Genomic DNA, 20,625 nt, shown 5'->3' with positions numbered 1-20,625 from the left:
TGTGCTGCTAGACCCCATAGGACACCTACTACATAAGGCCACTATGCTAAGACAAGAAGAGATAGCAGCTCTATTTAGTATAAAGAAATAAAACCAGGGAAGCATCAAAACAATATGGGGAGACAAAAAAAAACACACCCCAAATTAAAAAACAAAAACAAAAACAAAAATAAAGCTCCAGAAAAAGAACTAGACAAAATGGAGACAAGAAATCTACGAGATTCAGAGTTCAGAGCACTAGTTAAAAAAATGCTCAATGCTCTCTGTGAGAACTTTAAAAAAGATAGGAAACATAAAAATGGTGATAGGAAACATAAAAAAGAACCAGTCAGGAATGAAGAATACAATAACAAATAAAGACTACATTAGAAGAAATCGACAGCAGATTAATGAAGCAATTTGGAAGATAAGGTAGCAGAAAACACCCACCCAGAACAACAAAAAGGAAAAAAGAATTAAAAAAAAAAAAAAAGAGGAGCATTTAAGAGGCCTCTAGGACAACATCAAGTGTACCAACATTTACATCACAGGGGTACCAGAAAGAGAAGAGAGAGAGTAAGGAATTGATGAAAAGTAAAGACCTACAACCAAGATTACTCTATTTAGCAAACCTATTATTTAGAATCAAAAGACAGATAAAAAGCTTACCGGATGAGAAAAAGCTAAAGGAGTCCATCACCACCAGTATCAAAACAAATGTTAGAAGGACTTCTTTAAGGAAAAAAATGGATAAAAAATATAAATAATAAAATAGCAATAAGTGCGTATCTATCAACAATTACTTTAAATGTAAATGGATTAAATGATCTGATCAAAAGACATGGGTGGGTGAATGGATAAAAAATAAGTCCCTTACATATGCTTGCTACAAGAGACTCACTTTAGATCGAAAGACATACAGAGACTGAAAGTAGAGATGAAAAAAGATATTGCATAAAAATGGAAATGAAATAAATAGCTGGGGTAGAAATACTTAGACAAAATAAACTTTAAAACAAAAGTTATAACAAGAGACAAAGAAGGACCCGGTAATTTCATTTCTGGGTTTTAATCCAAAGAAACCCAAAACACTACTTCAAGGGGACATTGTGCATCCAAATGTTGGTTATAGCATCGTTTGCAGTGGGCAGGCTATGGGGGTGGCCTGAGTGTCCATGGATGGATGGGTAGATGAGGAAGAGGTGGCACATATCTACAGTGGGATGTTGCTTAGCCATGAAGGGGAATGAGGTCTTGCCAGAACAAAATACATGAACAGATAAAACAGAAAAAATAAAGTTTGCTTTGGGGGACTATAAGGATTTCTCATTTCCGAAATTATATTTTAATATTTAACATATTTTTAAGACTCCAGATGTCTCTTCAGGATTTTGATTTATCATATCTCTTTCCCCATCACACCCAAATTTTAAATCTGTTTTAAAAATGTAACATAAGGTAGTCAAAGTGATACTATTGGTAACATGCTAAGATTTTATCAGGAAAACAACTGAGCCAATAGCACATAGTAACAGCACTTAGGTTAATCAAGAAACTCCTCAGAATAAACCAAAGTGCCATGCTACCATTTTATCTTGTCATAAAGATCAACCCTGCTCCAGAGTGGAGGTTTAGGCAACAGCAAAAGGGAAAGAGCTAAAAAAAAAAAAAAAAAAAAAAAAAAAAATGTCCATATTCTACAGAAAGATCTCAAACAGAAAAGGCCTGGTATACTGGTTGTATATTCCCGGGACTGGTTCTAGGTAAGGCCCAGGGGTAGAATTCTACATATCCACTTGTTGATGGGATCTTTTAATGACCAAGAAGCTGTCTACACTGAGGTAGAGTTGGAAGCTTCTCCTCACCGAGAGCTAGTTGGGAGGTCAAAAGGTCAGAGGCACACAGTAGCGCATTTGCATATCAATTCATCTGTGACCCCTGGCCTTGTCTTGCTCAACCAGAGCAATAGAAGTGAAGTCAGAGGGCTCTTTAGTCCCTGACCCAGGGCCACATGCTGGTACCCCAGGGCTTCCTCATAAGCCTTGAGGCAAGAATGTGGAGGAGAATTCACCATGGTAAGGTATATTAATGCTGTGCTTAAAAGCAGTATATTCATAGAAAGAGCCAAAATACCTAATGATAGTGCTATAGCCCCTGTGATATATATCACTGCTTGTGCTGCTTAGCATAATAACTAGACTCATATCTAATAGTTACCAGATGCAGAAAAATTATGTTGAGACCTTTGGAGTTATAATTGCTGAATTCCGCCAAAATACAAGGGACCTTACCAGTTTATGGCTTTTGTACAAAGCCATAAGTGATGTCAGTGCATGTATTTCCTCCTCTTTTTAAATCTTAAAACCTGGAGAATGTGTATTTATGTGAATATTGCTTTTTTTATTCTATCTTTTTCAGCACCAATAAAAAGTCAACCTTGATGTGTGCACTTTATTTTTTCCCCTTAGCATCTGGACAAAATCTTTAAACACAGAGAACTGCAGCAGAAGCTGGTGGATGCAAAACTTGAGCAGGCGCAAGAAATGATGAAAGAAGCAGAGGAACGACACAAACGCGAAAAGGAATATGTACTTATCGTTTGCGTCAATGTGCTTGTCTGGTCTGCCTGCGGGTCAGAGAACCCATGAGAAAGTTGTTTTTGAGAATGGTCGCAGAGCCCTAGACTGATGGAGAAAGAGCCTGAGCTTCCCCAGAGACTAAATTAGCTAGCCCAGTAGGACGCACTGTACCTAAATGACTTTCTACATGAAATAATCATGCATCCATTCAATAATGTTTCTCAACTGCCTATCATATGCTAAGCACCATCTTGGGTGCTAGAGTATGGCAGTAAGCAAGACAGAGAAGGCCATGGCCCATCATGGAAGCTAGTCTAACAGGGAAGAGACAGGCAATTAACAAGCAAACAGACATGGACCGGTAATTTCGGATAATAGTAAGTGCTACTAGGGAAATAAGGAGGAACCAAGAAGGGTCAGAAGGAAGGAACCTACTGTAGACTGGGTGACCAGGAAGGCCTCCCACAGGGGAGATGCTTGAGCTGAGCCCTGCCTGATGAAGAGTCAGGGAGGTGTCTGGCAGCAGTGTCTGCAACAGTGACAAAGGCTCTGAGGTGGGAACTAGTTTGACGTCCTCCAGAAATAGGAAAAGGTCAGGGTAGCAGGAGCATGTTGACCCAGTAGAAGAAAGTTTCTGAATGAAGTTGGAGAAGTAAACAGGAGCCAAACCGTATAGCTTTGTAAGCTTGGAACGTAGCTTGGATTTTACTCTAAATATAATGGGAAAGGCCTGAGTAGTTTTAGCCATAGAAGTGGCGTGACCGTCTTGGCATTTGTAAAAGATGAATTTAGCTCCTACTAGATAGAAAATAAACTAAAAAAGGGTAAGCAAGCAAGAAGACAGGAGACCACTGCAGCGATCCGGATGCACTATGATGATGGCTCGGATTCGGAAGGTGGCAGTGGTAAAGGAAGGCTGGACATGGATAAAAGTTACACTTTCAGTGTTAAACCAGCAAACCATGCTGTGGACCGAAGATGGTTGACAGCAAGGAAAGGGAAGGGTCAAGCATGACTCCGGAGTTTTTGGTCTAAGACACTGTGTGGTGTCTTTTACTGACATCTCATTAATCCCAAATACTACAAGGCATCTGTAGAAGCATTCTACAGGTGAGAAGATCAAAGAAGATGTGTGACTTGTTTAATTAAGATCGCACACTGCTAAGTGATCGAGATGTGTTGCACACCCAAGTGTATCTGCCCCCAAACCCAAGCTCTGTGATAGTACATCACACTCAGAGGTGTGTTTCAGAGGCCAGAGTTGAAGCATGTTTTTATTACTGGAGAGAGTGCTTTAAGATACTGGCAAAGGACCAGTCATTGCAATTTGGTCATTTAACAATTGATCATGAGCTTTATTTTTACCTAAAGTCAGACCAGAATCACTTCAATTTGTTAAAACAATAACTTAAAAATAACTTTGGTTTTCAAATGTAGCAACAAAAGAATGAATTTTGGAGAACATAACCTAGCAGATATTGAATAATTTCAAATCAGAAGCCCATGTGCTCTTAATAAAAAGATTAATTTATTAAACTCATCTACAACCTAGCTCTCAAAGAAATAAAACATTTAATTATTATTCCTACCCAAGAAGACAGATACTCCACTGTTGGTGTAATTACCCTATTGGGTAAAATACGCTTCCCACCGGATATCAGTACCTTCGATATACAAGACATGTATAACTAGGCAAAGTTTAATGTGAGGGAGACATGGGGGCAGATGTGGGGTGACCCAGCAAGAAACTATCATGCTGCCTATTTTTCTATCTCGATTTAGCAAAACAGAGCAGATTTGAGTTCAAGAAAGGAAGCCCCCTCAGTTCTTCAAAGGTGGCCACCTACCTGGTTTGTAGCTCTGATGCTTCTTTCGGAACGTGTTGAAATAGCAAGTCAGAGCTGGGGGTGTTTCTCCACCCCTAGGAGAATACGCAGCCACCTGCCTCCTCTCGGGGACCACCTATAAATTTGGAAAAGAAAAAAAGATGCCTTCAAGTTTTTCCAAATAATGATTTTATTGTTCGTTGTTCTTCTGATTACAAAAGTAATACGTAGACCTCATAAACACTTTTCGCAGCAGGGATAAACATAAAGAAGAAAATTTTAATCAGCTCCAAATACATTAGAACCTTCTTAACTGACGGCGAGCTGACTGACTAACCAAATTAATCCATGACGCTCGCCATTCTCCCTGTAAATGCACTGACAGCTGCCCACAGCAGGTCGAATCCTGTGGCTAGTAAGTCACCCTAGACTGTCTACCCATGGTTGCCCTCATTAAGTAACATGGAGCTGACCAAGAATCAGCCTTTTGCTCCTGAACCTTTTCTTTCCAGTTATCTTTATTTTTGTATTATGTAAATCAACAGAATCATACATTAACTGAAGAACTAAAAGTGTGAAAAGAAAGAGTTGTTTCTATGAATACTATGCTTAATGCTTTGAAAGATGAGATATAAGCAAACAGCAAGAAACAATTGTCAAACTAGATGCGAGTAGTTATAAAGGACTGGGAGAAAGTTGTAAGACTAGAGAATTAAATGATCAAGCTGCTTCACCAGTATCTTTAGGTCTTTGGGTTCTAGCTTGTCTGTTTAAAAATAAAAAATATTCTAAATCTTATATGGCACATTATAGGTATGATTTTTTTAAAAACAAAATAAAAGAACCCCTCTGAATTCCATTCTGAAATTCCACATCCAAAACAAAGACCAGAGCCCTAAATTAAAATGGATAGATGAGCATACATCTTAAAATAACATGTTTTACATCTGTGTCATTTTTCTATGCCTAAAACCATTTTCTAAATTTAACCCCTCAGCTCCCTGTTCTGATCAGGTTTCAGGTAAGAGGCCCTGGGTGTATTTGAAAGTCTATTTTATGGAAAGGGGGCCTCATTTTGTAAACTTATACAGGACTTATTTTGTAAACCTTATCTAGGATGTGGGACAATAGGTCAAATTTCTAATCTCGTATTTCTCAAAATGTAATCCATGGACCACCAGTATCCAAACCATCTTGGGCATTTGCTATAAGTAAAGATTCCAATTACACACCTACACTTCCTAACTCATAGTCTCTGAGATGAGTCAGCATTTTAACATGCACCTTAGCAGATTCTGACGCATGCTGTGGTGAACAGGGGTCTAGGAGACTAACTTTGATTTTAATATAAAGGGACAGTTGCTTACAACATTGCCACAGATGAGGATGTTCTGGAGATGTTCAGGCAGAGGTTGAATGATGGTTGGACAGACTTTCTAGAGAATGTTCCAGAATTTGGTGGGAGGTCGAATTTTGTGTGATTAATGCTTGAGTTGAAGATAATTTATCTTTCTATTTCTAATAGAACCACTAATTTTTAGTTGAGAATCCAACTTTTTAGACTTGTTGTTTTTAGATTTCTTAGACTCTTTACGAAGTTCCCCCCAAATTGCTTAAGAGAACAGTTAGTTAGCAAGTTATTAAGTTTACGCACAAATTATAACCAAATGATAACTTAAAAGACAATTCGACAGTGTTTTTATGTATTCTTTCTTCCACAGTTGCTGAACCAGGCAGCAGAATGGAAACTTCAGGCCAAAGTACTGAAGGAACAAGAGACAGTCCTGCAGGCTCAGGTGAAGTGAGGGGACAACAATGCATGGGGTGTGCTCACTCTGCTGTTCCCAGGTGAAGAGACTGTGAACCAAAGGTGGTCTTCAAAAAGCCTTACGCTTGGCAGGGGGAAGGGGAACAGGAGTCGAAAATTACGAATAACTTTACGTTTATTACTTTTAAGTAAAGGTAAAAGTACAATGTATATCTAAGAAAAAGAAATGCTCTTGCACCAATAACATCCAGTCGAAAGGGCTGTTGACATGCAAATGAGGTCACCAAAACAGCCACGGAAAATAAGCTGGTGTACAGGTTCCCACCTATCTTTTAATATATCCTCTCTCTCCTCTCCCACTACTCTATTAAGAAAAAAAAAAATATATGTAAGCTATTCATATGCACCATCTGTAATTGTCAATACTGAAAATGTTTTTACTTGTTTGATATTATTTATAATAAAAGGAATTTAGAAAAATAGAGTCAGCACCCAAGTATTTGTGCTGTCAGAGGCTAGCCTTGTCAGTGGCCAATGAGTAGAAATGGCGGGCAAAGGAGAAATCACTTTGATTTGGCTTTGTGATGTCCTGTGTGTGTTTTGACTAGATTATGGGAATTCATACTTCAGAAATATTCAAAAATAAAGCCTCATGCAACAACTGACTCTAGGTGAAAGCCAGACCTAGCCATCTTTACCATGCCCTGGGAGATCTGCCCCCTGCTGGCAAAAAGTCCCTGCCCCTTTCTAGAAGAGCCATCCTGCCTTGGAACACAAAGGGGCTCTGGCTCCCCAGCTGGGAGACATGCCCATGCACAAAAGGAACTGTGAAATCACATAGAGCAAATTCACAGAAAGTGCCCTTCCAAGCTGGGCGGCGTTCATTTAAGATTTGGGTAATTCACTTATAAATATTTTTGTGCTGACTGCTGAATACTTGTTCATGGTAGGAGAAAAATACTTGTTCGTTATATGAATGAAGTTTAATGAACTTGTCCATTGTAAAATAAAAAGCAAATAAGAAAAATAAGAAAGTTCAAATCACAAATTATATAACTACATAGACAAAAATACAGATAACATTTGGATATCTAAAGCTCGCAAAGCATTCTTTTCCAATGTGTGCACCAAATATAACAATGAATATTTATTGAGCACCTTGTAAATGCTAGGCATGCTTCTAGGTGTTGGAGACATAGTAATCAATAGGAAATACAAAAATCCCTGACTAATTAAACTTACAATTTAGTGATAACAATGTTAACAAAAACACTAACCATTCACTAGTACACAAGTTAATATTAGCATTATTTCATAAGTTAGGATTCACATAGGGATATATGAGATAAAACGAGTCTTTATTTGCACACACACACAAAAAAAGTTTAAAAATCACTGGAAAAGATGGTCTCAAGACCTACCCCCCCATTCAGTTCCAGTTCATGAATACAGAGAACTTCCAGAGCTGAAGAAGCGTAGCTATCAGCTAAGTTGACTCTGCCTTCTCCTCCATTGCCTTTGTTTTCCCGACACATGATTCTCTTGACAAGGACCCACCTTTGTCTATCTCTTTTGTCTTCAGGGCACTTTCAAAACTTCAATAATTACTTAACCATCAAGAAGAATATAGAGGCCCCAAATCCCTATGTGAATAATGTTTAAACAGGTTCCTCTTGAAAAATGTCATCATTATATTTTTTAAACTTTTAAACGTTGAAAAACAAAGTCTATCACAGGTTATTTTGCACAACACTCAAACTCCTCTGGTTTTCCAATACCTTTTTTTAAAAGTGGGTGATAGGAGGGGGAGGGAGACCATAGGCCTCGTTTGTATCATCTGAGCAAGGGAAATATCAAGAATGTATTGTGTTTTCCTCAATGATAAAGTTACTTTTCAGTCATAAGACAACAGCTTGCCAGTTTGGGGCATGATTCTCACTTGGAGAAGAGATGTCTAGTTTTTAATTATACAAACCAAGGCAATAGAGTAAATGTCAGAGATGATCAATGGGATGCAATTGTCACTACAAGCAGAGTGTTCATCGGATCGATATGAATGAAGATGGTTGTAGATGTGGAAAGTCAGCAATACCTGACAGTGCAGACACAAAATACTGCCCAAGGGGACAGATCAGTGAGTAAATTGTTAAAGACAGGTAATCATAGTCTTTCAACTCAGAAGTCCTCAGTTTATCAATACAGGATGAGAGGAGATGCCTCCGCAACTGCTTTCATAATTGGACTCGTTCCCAAACTAAAGCTTACAAGTTTGCTAAGACAATTCCTGGACACCGTTCTGTTTCCTATATGCTGTGAATGTTTGTAATTAATTGTTGGTGCTCAGTTAAAAGAATGTGTGTGTCACTCAGCCTGTTTAAAAATAGAATATTGGCCTTTGAGCCGCACTTCTCTCACTCAGGCCTGCTTCCGCATCTGGAAGTGTACTAGCGCTCCTAATAAAGCTTTTCTTTTCTACTGTTAAAAAAAAAAAAAAAAAAAAAGTAGAATGTTGAGGCAATTGCTGTTATTACTAAGTCTCGAATAGTTTGTTTCTATTTGTGCCTCTCCAGAGGGACTGTGGATGATCTCTGGGTGTCCCTTCCACATGTCTCTGAAATACCGAAGTGAGAGCAGGAACATGACATGCGCATCATGTCATCAAAATAGTGAGGGGGAAAAAAGCTACCAAACAAATATCCATGTAGAAAACAGAAAGTGTACATTCTTAGTGTGAGCAGAGAGAGTTGGTTACCTGAGAAGGATATAATTCACACAGGTTTTGTTACCTGTGGCAATGAGATCAAATAGGAAGAAAAGCAGAATATTAAAAACAGTCACCAGGAGAGGGGAATGGAGAGTTGTTGTTTAATGGGTATAGAGTTTCAGTTTTGCAAGATAAAAAGTTTCTGGAGAATGGTTGCACAATGTGAATATACTTAACAATGCTCAACTATACACCTAAAAATGGTTAAGATGGGCAATTTTATGTTAGGTATATTTTATCATAAATTTTATAAAGGGGAAAAAATTGAGGAAACAAAAAAACAATTACTAGAAAAAGACCAGAAAAAGGAGATAGTGACGCAAGACACTATTCCTGGGCACTCTGGGTGTGTCCGTCTTCTCCATCTGCCCCACTGATGCAACAAAAAGAACATTTTGCCCAAATAAAGGAGAGAGCAGGATGGGGTGGCTGTGGCTGCTCTTACTAATTTCGTCAAGGTTGCCTCTGTGAGATGGACCTTGCACGCACTCACATCTGTCCCTTTCTGTCTGCAGCCTGCAACCTCAGGGCTACAATGGAGGGCTGAGGACAGCTAAGGAGACCATAGTATCTGCAACCTCCATGCAACTTTGCTGGAATTAACAAAAAGTTGAAAAGAAGCAAGGGAAGGCAATAGGAAAAATCATAGGAGCTCTTGGCCAAGAGTGCAAAAGATTGAATTTTGTGATAGAAGGTAAAGAGGATCAGCTGTGGGTAGTTGTTGCCACCCTAGGCCACTGGGTCATGTGCAGTATGAATAGCTAGTTCCACAGGAGCTTACATTAGGGTAGAGCCTCTCCAATTGAGAAGCTTGACGTACTCACCGGCCCTGAAATCAAGTCAGTGGATCCCATCCAGTACTTTGAAAAAAATGAAACAACTGAATGTATCAAGAATGCATTGCACATAATAAGAGTAATTATTGTCTTATAAACTGTGTGTGTGTGTTTGTGTGTGTGTGTGTGTGTATGAGAGAGAGAGAGAGAGAGAGAGAGAGAGAGAGACCGACCTTCCTGGCCATGAACTCCTTTACCCAGTCTTCACTAATCTGTAGGCCAAAGAATCATGAGAAACAAATTTCAGACCACCGGAATTGCCCCAAGCTATCACATACTCACAGTGCTGATTTCAAAATGACGGTCAGCTGTTTAACTTTTCTTTGGAAAATTTGTATCTTATGAAAAGGTTTTATGTTATATTTTTGTTGTGCTTGTTCACTGCAGTGAAACCTCTGCCATTCTGAATCATTTGAGAATGAACCATTCTAGACTATCAAATTCTCTAAGTTCTAGGGGTTGTTTGATTCCCACACACTCCCTCTAACTCCCACCCTCAAGACTGAGAACTTTCCATTCCACTGGTTTTCTTTTGGTGTGTACTCTGCTTTCTAAAAAACAGTCTCACAGGTGCCAGAAGTTAGTTAACTGGTGCCTGCCTTCTGGCCAGTAATTCAACCAAACCAGCCTACCAAAAACAGCCTCAAGTTCTTGTTTGTTACTGGATGCTACAGGCTTGCTTCTCTCTATACGAAAGATGTTCCTATGCCCATCCGAGGACTTGGAGCTGTTTGGGGTACTTAAGGGTACCAAACACTCATTTGAAAATTCAGGCTTTATTCATTTGATTCATCCATATTAAATCTCCACTCTCTCAAAACATACTATCTCAAAATTATTATCAAAAGCAAAATTTTATCGTTGTATTACTATCACCAATAATCAAGTATTTCCTTTCCTATCCTGCCCTATTCTCACCCCAAAGGCAAGCTTTGGAGTCAAGAATGTGGGGGTACAAAGGCCCTCTTCTCTACTCCCGTGGTGAGCCACACACTTGCCAATGCTAACCCACACAATGTTGTTTTTGTGCAAATTAGAAAAAGGCATTCCTTCCTCAAGCCTCGTTATTTCCATCTGTAGGAAATTAGTATAAGAAATTGATTTTGATGAAAAGGGACATTAAACTGCTATTGGCTAAAACACTGTATTCATAAATACAGAAAACCACAATGTCAAAAAATGGAAATGGCAATTGTTTAGAGTGGCACAACCTGCCTAATGGCAGCGGCTGTAGTCCATGTCCGGCCCACATTTCTTTTATCACTTCTTTTTCACTTGTCTACGTTCTCACCTCTGTCAGGATTAAGTTCAAGACTCACCTCCACAAAAACGTGGTTCCTTCTTTGATCAAGCTCTGTACATACCTGCCTTGGCACTTGTCCCAGTCAAGCTGTCTTTGGGATCATCTTCCCATCAAGAGTGCAGGTCTCTCAAAAGCAGGAGCCACGTGTTAAATACTTTTGACATAGAGTCCACATATATGTTGAGAGCTCAATAAATGTTTGTTGCAAAAAGTTATGATATAATGAAGTGGTGATGACATATTTTATTATTTCATTTTTCTTTAAAGAAGTACTTCGATCATAGTCACTGACCTAGGTTGATCTCAAAGTAAATGAAAGAATTGAACATATTATTAACACTATATTGAGAATTCCCTTAAATCATTTTTCTTCTCAAATAATGAACAATGACATGTTGTTTTGTTCTGGAAGCGTTTAGAAAGCAGACCTAAAATAGATCCATTCTTTTCCCTGTTTGCAGCTCACTCTCTACTCTGGAAGGTTTGAAGAGTTCCAGAGCACACTGACAAAAAGCAATGAGGTGTTTGCCACTTTCAAACAGGAAATGGATAAAGTGAGTATTGCTTATCCCACACAAAATATTGACATTTTCTGTTTTGACAGGCAATTCTCCTTTGGGTTCATTTTTCTCTCACTAAGATATTCCAGAGCATTTCATGAAGTAATGAAACATTTATAGGTGCCAGTGAAATTTAGACTGTATTTTTTTTTTATTGGTAAGTAAGTATTGCTATTTCCTGAATTAATCATAAAAAGAATCCAAAAACACTAGAATACATTTTCAGTCCAAGGAAGGTTTTTTTTTGCCCCTAGTCCATGGATAGGTTGAAAGAAAGAAAGAAAGAAAGAAAGAAAGAAAGAAAGAAAGAAAGAAAGAAAGAAAGAAAGAAAGAAAGAAAGAAAGAAAGAAAGAAAGAAAGAAAGAAAGAAAGGAGCTTGCAGTTTAACATTATGTTGTTTATATTGAAAACAAAAAAATACCTGTTCTTCCGAAGATTAAAAAATCTTTCATACAAAAATGCAAGAGCAGAATATTAGAGTAGAAAATACCATTTCATAGGATCCTTCTTAGAAGAAGAGATATGTCTCGTGTGATGGAACTGGCAGTCTTTGCATGAGACAAGGGAAGCCTAGATTCGAATTCTGGGTGTGTTCTTACTCATAAAGTCATGTTAGACAATTCATCCAACTTCCCTCAACTTTATTTTTCTTATATTTAACCCAAAGTCCTATTTCTCTTGCCTACTTCACAATAGTGTGAAGTTCAGATGAATTAATATGTTTTAAAAGGGTTTTAAACTATTCAAAAGTCTTTCACAAACATAAGGTGCCCATATTATCGTGGGATACAGTGTTTAAATCTTATTAGATGCCGTGTTTTCCCAATACAAAATCAGCATCAGAATTGTGCTTCTGAATAAGTATTGGCATTAACTATTTTTAAGGGCAGAAAGCACCCTTTTCAAAACATTTTCATAAAATAGTATGATAAATTTCACGATTCAGTGAGCAAACTTTAGTAGGCCAACACTTGTTAACAGTTACAGTTTCCCAATTCTTGATAAATCCATCCACTAAAAAAAAAAAAAAAACTTTAATTATGGAGTTTTAAGATTTGAATAAGAATTAGAGCAGAAAAAAATGTGTTTATCTAAAAATTACATAGTTTTAAGATTGGAATAAATCTTAAGAGAAATGTTAATCTTAAAGATTAAGATCAGGAGCTCTTGATCTGGAGTTGGTTTATAGAGTTTTAGAAGTAGACCTGAGAATTCACAAAAAATTTTCAAATACATATCTGCATTTCTCTGTGTGTCCCCATAGATTTCATCAAATTCTTAAAAAGTCGATGACTTTTAAAAGTTTATAATCTAATAAGTTGGTTAAGAAATGATTGAATAAAAAAACCACTAGAAGTTCACCTAATTTCTCTCTATAGAATCCAGGGTTTGACAGCCTGCGCCCAGCCTCTGGCCTCAGAGGCTACCCAGCCTCAGGCAGGTTGGCACAAAGCAGCAAATGCCCAGCTGTGGTTTGTCTAAGGAAACTGCATCTGATTACATGCCTTGTCCTTCACTTTATCCAATCAGAGAGCAGATCCAACAACCAGGAACGTGAGTAGTTTTAGGTTCAAAAAAGACAGGCTGTGTTTCATTCACTTCTGTATCCCCTACACCCAGTCCCAGCCTGTGACCAGCAGACACTCTGCAAGCATTGCATTAAATGGAAGGAAATAACACCATCCTTACTCTTCTGCTTACTCATCTGAATATTACTCTACTTCCCTGAATTTCAGCTCCCTATTTATAAAGTGGAGGTGAGAGCATAACCTTCCTTGTGGGACTATTTCCAGGATGAAATGAATAATGTGTGTAATCACATCCTGCAAACCCTATTGCACTCTACAAACGTAAAGACTTTCTCAGTCTATTTTCTCAAAAAAAGCTGCCTTTGTGTGGTTACTTCTCCTATGTGCCCAGATATTATCAACATTTTAATGGCTAAAGAGCCAGGCCAGCTTTCTCACTGATAGTCTTCTATTCAATAAAGTAAATAATCTGAATTGTAAGCTTATTTTGGAGACTAAATTAAGCTATTTTCATTTTAAATGAAAGAAAAAACAATGACAAAACAGTGTGGCCCTAAATAGTTCCCTGAACTGGCTCTGCTACAAATAAGTTTGTTCACCACTGACCTAGAGGATTCAGGAACAAATCATACTTCCCCCCTCCACCCCCACTCAGTTCCTTGACATCGAACTTGTGTTCACTTCAGCAGCTGGTACAAAAGAACTTTTCTTGATGTCACATATGGAACTAATAGCTTATCTGATATATGACCTCTTCAGGATTGATATTAAAACACTCTTAATTTCTATAGACAACTAAAAAAATGAAGAAGCTGGAAAAGGACACAGCCACGTGGAAAGCCCGGTTTGAGAACTGTAACAAAGCTCTGTTGGACATGATTGAAGAGGTGAGGAAGCTTTTCCCTTGCCTTATTTCCCCTGGCAAGTCAAAATACTCACACTTGGAAACTTATAAACTAATAGTACAAATGATTACCTTTGAAAAAGGGCTGAATTTTTCTGGAGTGTGATATGTGAAATTGTAACAGAAGTAATTAGAGCACAGTAATTTAGAATCGGGTCTGGTCTCATAAAGAGCTTTATGACCTTTAAGTCACTTGCCTACTTGTTAATCCCGACACTGTCCCCAAAGCGGTATCAGACATGTTGGACTGTGAATTCCTTAAAGTCCTGATAAGTGTCTTATTTGTCTTTCTTGGCACATAACAGATACAGAATGAATGAATTCACTGATTTGAACACATAGAGAGAGGACACCAGCCCAAGCATCCAGGATATGTGCTATTTTATAGACAGATTGGAGATATATTGTTTAATTCCTCCAGTGGTCATTTAAACACTGATATTATGTCAGGCTCTGAGTAGGTTTTGAGACTATAAAGGCAAAGATACAAAGCCCTTGATCTGAGAGGAAGGGCTTACCAGTAAAGATCTCTTCATATAAACGAGTTAAAAAAAAAAAAGTCTTAAAGGGTACAGAGTAGCACAAAGATGGGATGAAAGAGTAAAATGATTAGGAACAATTTCATGCACAAATACGTCAACATTTCTAGAGAAAAGAAGGAACATTGAACAGTTTGAGCGGCCGGCATCATGAATTAGTGTGTGGTGAGTTTCTCTGGTTGTAATTACTGTTCTAACAATTCATCCCAAATTGCAGCCAATTCCAAAGAGATGAGCTTTTTATTCATCAACATAAATCAAACAGTTGCTGGATTAGCAGATAGTAGTTTATCTATAGAACAGATAAGGCTCTGCTGACTGCCAAGTCCCAGTCCATCTCATTCATTTTTATACAAGCTTTTGCTTACACTCTCTAAGTCTTACAAACAGAAAAAAATCATCTACAATTTTAATGGCCATGGATGGAAACAGAAAGAGGCTTTGCCATCTTTCTTTCTTAAATTCTAAATGACTAAAAAAAAAAAAAAAAAAAGAAAAGAAAAAAAGAAAGGAATTGATATCTCTGACCAAGCACCTACCTGCCACCACTGTGGTCAGACCCCAGAGCCTAGTAGACAAATTCTTAGACAAAAGTATTTGCTTGTCTCTAGGGAGCATACTGGCAATTTTGCTTTTAATGATATTTTGTGTGTGTGTGTGTGTGTGTGTGTGTGTGTGTGTGTTTTCAAATCACAGAAAGCATTGAGAGCTAAAGAATATGAATGCTTCGTGATGAAAATCGGGAGACTAGAGAATCTCTGTCGAGCTTTACAAGAAGAGAGAAATGAACTCTACAAAAAAATTAGAGAAGCGAAAATGTCTGAAAAGGATGGCCAAGGTCAGAACACCTCCGACGACGAAGAGCCAGAGTCGACTGTCTCTGTGGGGGAAGAGGCTGACACGGAGGATGCCAACAGCGTTCACAACGCTGTGAAAAGTCTGGCCACAGCGTTCATGGTAATTCATCACCAAGAATCGACCCTACACCAGTCTGAAGAATTCCAACCAGAAGTCAGCAGTCCTGGAGGGGGCGGTGATACGGCCCTCAAGGAGCGGGAACAACTCCTTCTGAGCCCTTCATGCCATTCAGAGAGTCCCCTGCCTCTCCCAGCTCCTCAGGCTGAAGTCCAAGGAGGCAGTGAGGCGGAACTGCCCCCCAGGGGCAGTAATTGCCTTGTGAAGTTGGGAGCAGAGCCCGAAGACCAGGGTCTCCCTGCCGGAGCACAGGCTGATCAGCAGTGCCAGATGCCAGAGGCAGAAGGTTCCAGTCAGGTGCCACAGTTCCCAGTCCAGGCCTCCCTACCGGCTGCGGAGGTAAACGGTCCTACTTCACCGACCCCCTCAGGTGAGCAAGTTCCAGCTGGGGTGCCTGGATGTGAGCCCAATATGCAGCCTCCACCTCCGGCTGCAGCACAGGGCCTGCCTGCAGCGGCCTCAGCCACACCGCAGCTGCCCGAAGTGGCCGATGCCAATCTGGAGCGAGCAGACTAAGCCTCACTTCGCTTTCGGAGGCGGCTCTTCCTGACTCCACATCTTTGTCCTAACAGATTGCTTCTGAAAGAGGCATTTTCGGCTAGGGATGTCTAAGGAAAGAGAATTAATTAGAACACTTTTTAAATGTTGTGCAGAGCACATTTGGACTTTGCTATTTCTTCTCAATTTACAACTGAGCTTTAATTTGGAGCTTTTCTATATAACGCTAGTTGATAGTATAATTTTCCCAAATGGCAATGAAACATATGCATAGAAAATTGATATTAATTTGCCATTAAGATGGAACTTAATTCAATTTGTTAATCAACAGTAAGATTTGGTATTTAAAGACTTCCACTACAATATATAAGTACTGAAAGTGTGATGTTGTATTTATTTCCATATATAGTTTAATAAGTTCCATAATCAGTAATGGATGTCTAAGTTTCATTTAAACATTATAAGCATAATATATGCATATACTACATATATAGATATATGTATTTACACATATTAATATAATATATGCACATAATACATGTGTGTGTATATGTACATATGTGTATATATACACATGTATATATTTGTGAATATGTGTGTGCTTATGCACATATATACACATATGTATATCATATATACATATTTATATACATTTCTCTCATCCTTTTTTGAATTTCATGCAAAATATTTAGATGCTAATCAAAAATATTATCTCTTACTTGCACTCGGGACTATAGTAGACTATACTGCTCTATGAATCAGAAGAAAGTTCAGAACACCAATATTTAGGCCATGTAATACTAGGCAAAAATAAGTAACCCAATGGTAGATCAATAAATTCAACCAATTGATCGAGTAATAGAATAGCATTTGGGTTGGACTGCACGGACACTCAGATGACCACTGGAGGCCCGACACAGGAAAGGGGGACACTCATAGCTGCAAATTGCTCACTTTTCCCAGCTACTTTTTCTACACAACTCAGCCCATTGCCTTGCAACCCAGCGTATTCATCATGGCTTCCTACAAGGGAAGGGTTGGAAGTGGGAAGAGAAGCCAAGGCGTGGAGAGATTGGGGGTCCTCAGACTGGAAAGAGGCCATATTCGTACTCTGCCTCTTGTGCTGCAGAGGGCTTGAGACAGAATTTTCACTTGTCCCTGCCAGCTCCTCAGCTCCCTCCCTGTCACCCACTGCTCTCTTACTGTCACTGCCTCAGTCTATATTCTCAAAACATCTGCTCCTTCTTTCCAAACCCTTCTTTTGCAGCAGGAAATTACATCCAGCCTTCATCTCAATTATTGCTAAGTGAAAGCTATTATTTTTCCAAAACAGAAATCCAGACAGGATCTCAGTATAAGTGATGAGACTTACGAACCAACACATTTTCTGCTGTGAGGAATTCTCTACAGCTGAAATATAAATCGAAAAGATGAATGGGTCCCTACTCAGAATGACTTGAAAACTAGGTGAGGATTCAGAAGGCAAAAGCTAGAAGCACCTGGAGTAGTCTATATGAGTATTATATTATCATTGTTTGACAAGAATCTCTAATAATACTGACAGTATAAATTACTCTACCTAGGGTAAAGGAGACTGCAACAAAGAAATAGGAAAGGAGAGAGGGAGGGAGGGGGAGGAGGGAAAGAAAGAAAAAGATCTTACTCAGCTCTACCTTAGAAGTTGAACTCGAGTAGAAAAATGGATAAAAGCAAGATTCTGTGCTACTCAAGCAGGAAGTCACGCTTCAGTGTCGCACGTGGCCGTCTGCCAAGGCACACAAAGAGCTGGTAGGCAGCAGCCATATGCTACAGGCATTGTAAACGGCATCAAGTTTGTTTGAAGTAGACAGTAAGGATAATAACAAAATGCTAGTCAGGAGGAAAAAAGCATATCGCTATTTCAGAACCCGTGTATTTCTAAAGGCTTAAAATATTATAACCACAGGGTATCCAGCCAAATTCAACATTACTTGAAATCTTAGAGATTTAAACATTCATTTAATTCAGAGCCAAATATTCACCATAACAATCCAAGAGGGTCTCCTTTTCCACTATTTACAGAGGCTAAACTTCCAAGAATGGAGTATGATTAGATACTCATAGTAAAGACTCAGTCTGAAATTTTAGCAAGAGGAACAGGCAAGAGAGAGCCAAAATCCAGTAAATCACATATTCTAATACCCAAAGTTCATTTTTTCATCCAAAAAGTTTTCATAGAAACACATTACTCACTATATGTCTTGGGCAGAGTTTCAGATACAATAACTTGTCTGAAATTTGCAAAGCTTAATATAGGCTCTGGGAGAATTATTTTAACAAAGAGTGTTTTATTATAGGCCTTGTGTTAGAATTTGGCCTTACTAACTGTAACAATAATTCATAAGACCTGAAAGAATAAGTCTTTACCAAGTTTATATAACTATTTCTAGAAATGCCAAGTCTACTTTCCAGAAACACTAGAGTTGTTGGTAGTTTCTAGATGAAATAACTATAATTTATGTTTCCTTTAAAAACGTACTTCTTTTCCGAAATGCTCTAGCAGTGGTTTTATTTATTTATTTTCATTTATATTTATGTTTACTCTTGTTACTTCTATGTTTCCATGATGCCTAACAAAGATTATGGTGTCATTCTATTATTGGTTGAATTTTTGGTCTCTGAGTAGAATATAATGGAGTGGACACTTCGAAAATCTTGGATGTGTGTGTGTGTGTTGAGAGAAAGAGAAAAAGAAGAAAAAGGGAATGGAGAGAGAGAACGAACATGAATGCTCCAGGCTAATGAGAGCAAACCCAGGCTCCTCTGCTCCTCTGCCTGGCGTCGGCTGCTGGCAGACAGTCATCACATGGCCGGTGTTTCTCCTCAGTGCCAGTCTCCCATGAGACTTATGTTTCCACGAGTTTCTCTGCCATGTGTCCACTCAGAAATACTCTGAGCGGTAGCGGGGGAAGGGTGTAGAACAATCAGCTCATTTTGCCTCTATCCAGTCCTTTTAACTGCCGCAAGAATTTTCTCTAACAAGACCCAAAGAGGCCCAGCAATTCTGCCTTTTGCTTATTCTCTCTGCCCAGGCCATATTGATCTCTGAGGGGCTTCTTAAACATGCATTTCCTCATATGCTTGAAGAGAATTGTTTAGCTAGAATGGAAAAAAGATTCAACCTCTGCCCTTAAGGCTGGTTTTGCTCCTTTTTGCCTGATACAGATACACATTTTTTAAATAGCTTTTTTTTTTTTTTTGAGATAATGAAGATATTATGTGTCATTGCAAAACTTAGCCTGCTTTTCAATGACTAAGATATTGTAAGAAAAATCATTTCAGGAAAATTCCCTCAGCCCCTTCAACTCTAACTAGTAGTTAAATCCAGTATTTAGGAAAAATAAAAGTATTTAAAACAAAGGATTCACAAAAAGACGACATGAAATAAAAATTACTTTGGTCTCTAAAATTTGTTCCCATCATAAACTGGCAAGTTGGACTTAGGAAGCAAGTTGGTTACATGGGTTAAATTTTCACAAGGTTTAAATCATTTCCTTTTCTGTACTTTAGAACTTGAAAAATTAAAGCTATGATAACATATGCATTTAATACATATATTAGATCAACCATGAGGGCAGTCCATTAGAATAGGAGCATTCATAAATAAATGGCAGTATTAAAGATTTTTCTCGACCACAGTAAACTGTATCTTCAATGCCTGAAGTTAAGTCTCATTGGTGGTATCTTATGATAGAATTTCTACAAGTGCTAATTGTTGTTGAATGTGTATGTGAATATACACACATGTACACACAAACACACAAACACACATGTATAAAATTTGATCTAGATTTAATTTTGCTCCTGTAGGTGAGTCTTCATATCTGTATCTTCAAAGTGTACTTAGTATGATATTTTCAGACAAGAACAAACTATAAAAAGGAATCATTTCTTGTGTGAATAAAAATGGCAACATTAAACTAGCAACATGAACCTACAAATTCATTGATCCATGGCACAAAAATTATTCACAGAAGCGATTTCACTCTACTAGGAAGTAAGAAACTAGATAAACCACTTCAACAACACAATCAGGCTTGGCTAAATCCAGGTTCCAAGTCCTTCTTCCTGCTGGATTTTAGAATTTTAGCTCTCTACTAATGCCAAAGTCAATCCCATTTTAGTTCTGAATTAATTAAAATGTATGTAAGTATAAAACTCATTGTTTCAGAACAAACAGTCAATTGATGATATGTTAGGTCAAACAACACAAAACCACCACAGAAGCCAAGCAAAAAGACATTATGTTGAGAGGAAAAGGAGAGAAAAAAGAAGACTTTTAATCTAATAGCTATTGTATAAAAGGAAAATTTTATTTAAAAAAACTTTAAGACTATTAAGAACAATAAAAAGAAGAGGCACATAAATTTGTAGACCCTATTGTGAAAGCAGGATGACAATAGAAAGCAAGAACTGTAATGAAATTAATATACTCCAAACCATAACTTCAACCTGCAGAATTTTTACAAACATGTTTCTTGGCATTGTTTGCCTTTCTTTTAAAATAATAAATGTATTTTTTCAG

At 38.2% G+C, this 20,625-nt stretch overlaps 1 protein-coding gene across 2 annotated transcripts in view; it reads left to right on the top strand.

Moving 5' to 3' along the window:
• Nucleotides 1-16,545, top strand: part of TXLNB (taxilin beta) — a 42,520-nt gene extending 25,975 nt beyond the window's left edge. For both annotated transcript variants that reach the window (XM_016132674.2, XM_016132673.2), the window contains 5 exons: nucleotides 2,448-2,567; nucleotides 6,106-6,180; nucleotides 11,517-11,609; nucleotides 13,937-14,032; nucleotides 15,285-16,545. In XM_016132674.2, the coding sequence (XP_015988160.2) occupies nucleotides 2,448-2,567; nucleotides 6,106-6,180; nucleotides 11,517-11,609; nucleotides 13,937-14,032; nucleotides 15,285-16,079 (1,179 nt within the window). In that variant the 3' untranslated portion in view covers nucleotides 16,080-16,545. The remainder of the gene's footprint in view (nucleotides 1-2,447; nucleotides 2,568-6,105; nucleotides 6,181-11,516; nucleotides 11,610-13,936; nucleotides 14,033-15,284) is intronic.
• The last annotated feature ends 4,080 nt before the right edge of the window (nucleotides 16,546-20,625 follow it).

Source organism: Rousettus aegyptiacus, unplaced genomic scaffold (assembly GCF_014176215.1).
Source record: "Rousettus aegyptiacus isolate mRouAeg1 unplaced genomic scaffold, mRouAeg1.p scaffold_m13_p_1, whole genome shotgun sequence".
NCBI classification, from domain to species: domain Eukaryota; kingdom Metazoa; phylum Chordata; class Mammalia; order Chiroptera; family Pteropodidae; genus Rousettus; species Rousettus aegyptiacus.
Note: the sequence above shows the minus strand (reverse complement) of the source record. Positions and strands in the feature narration are given on the sequence as shown.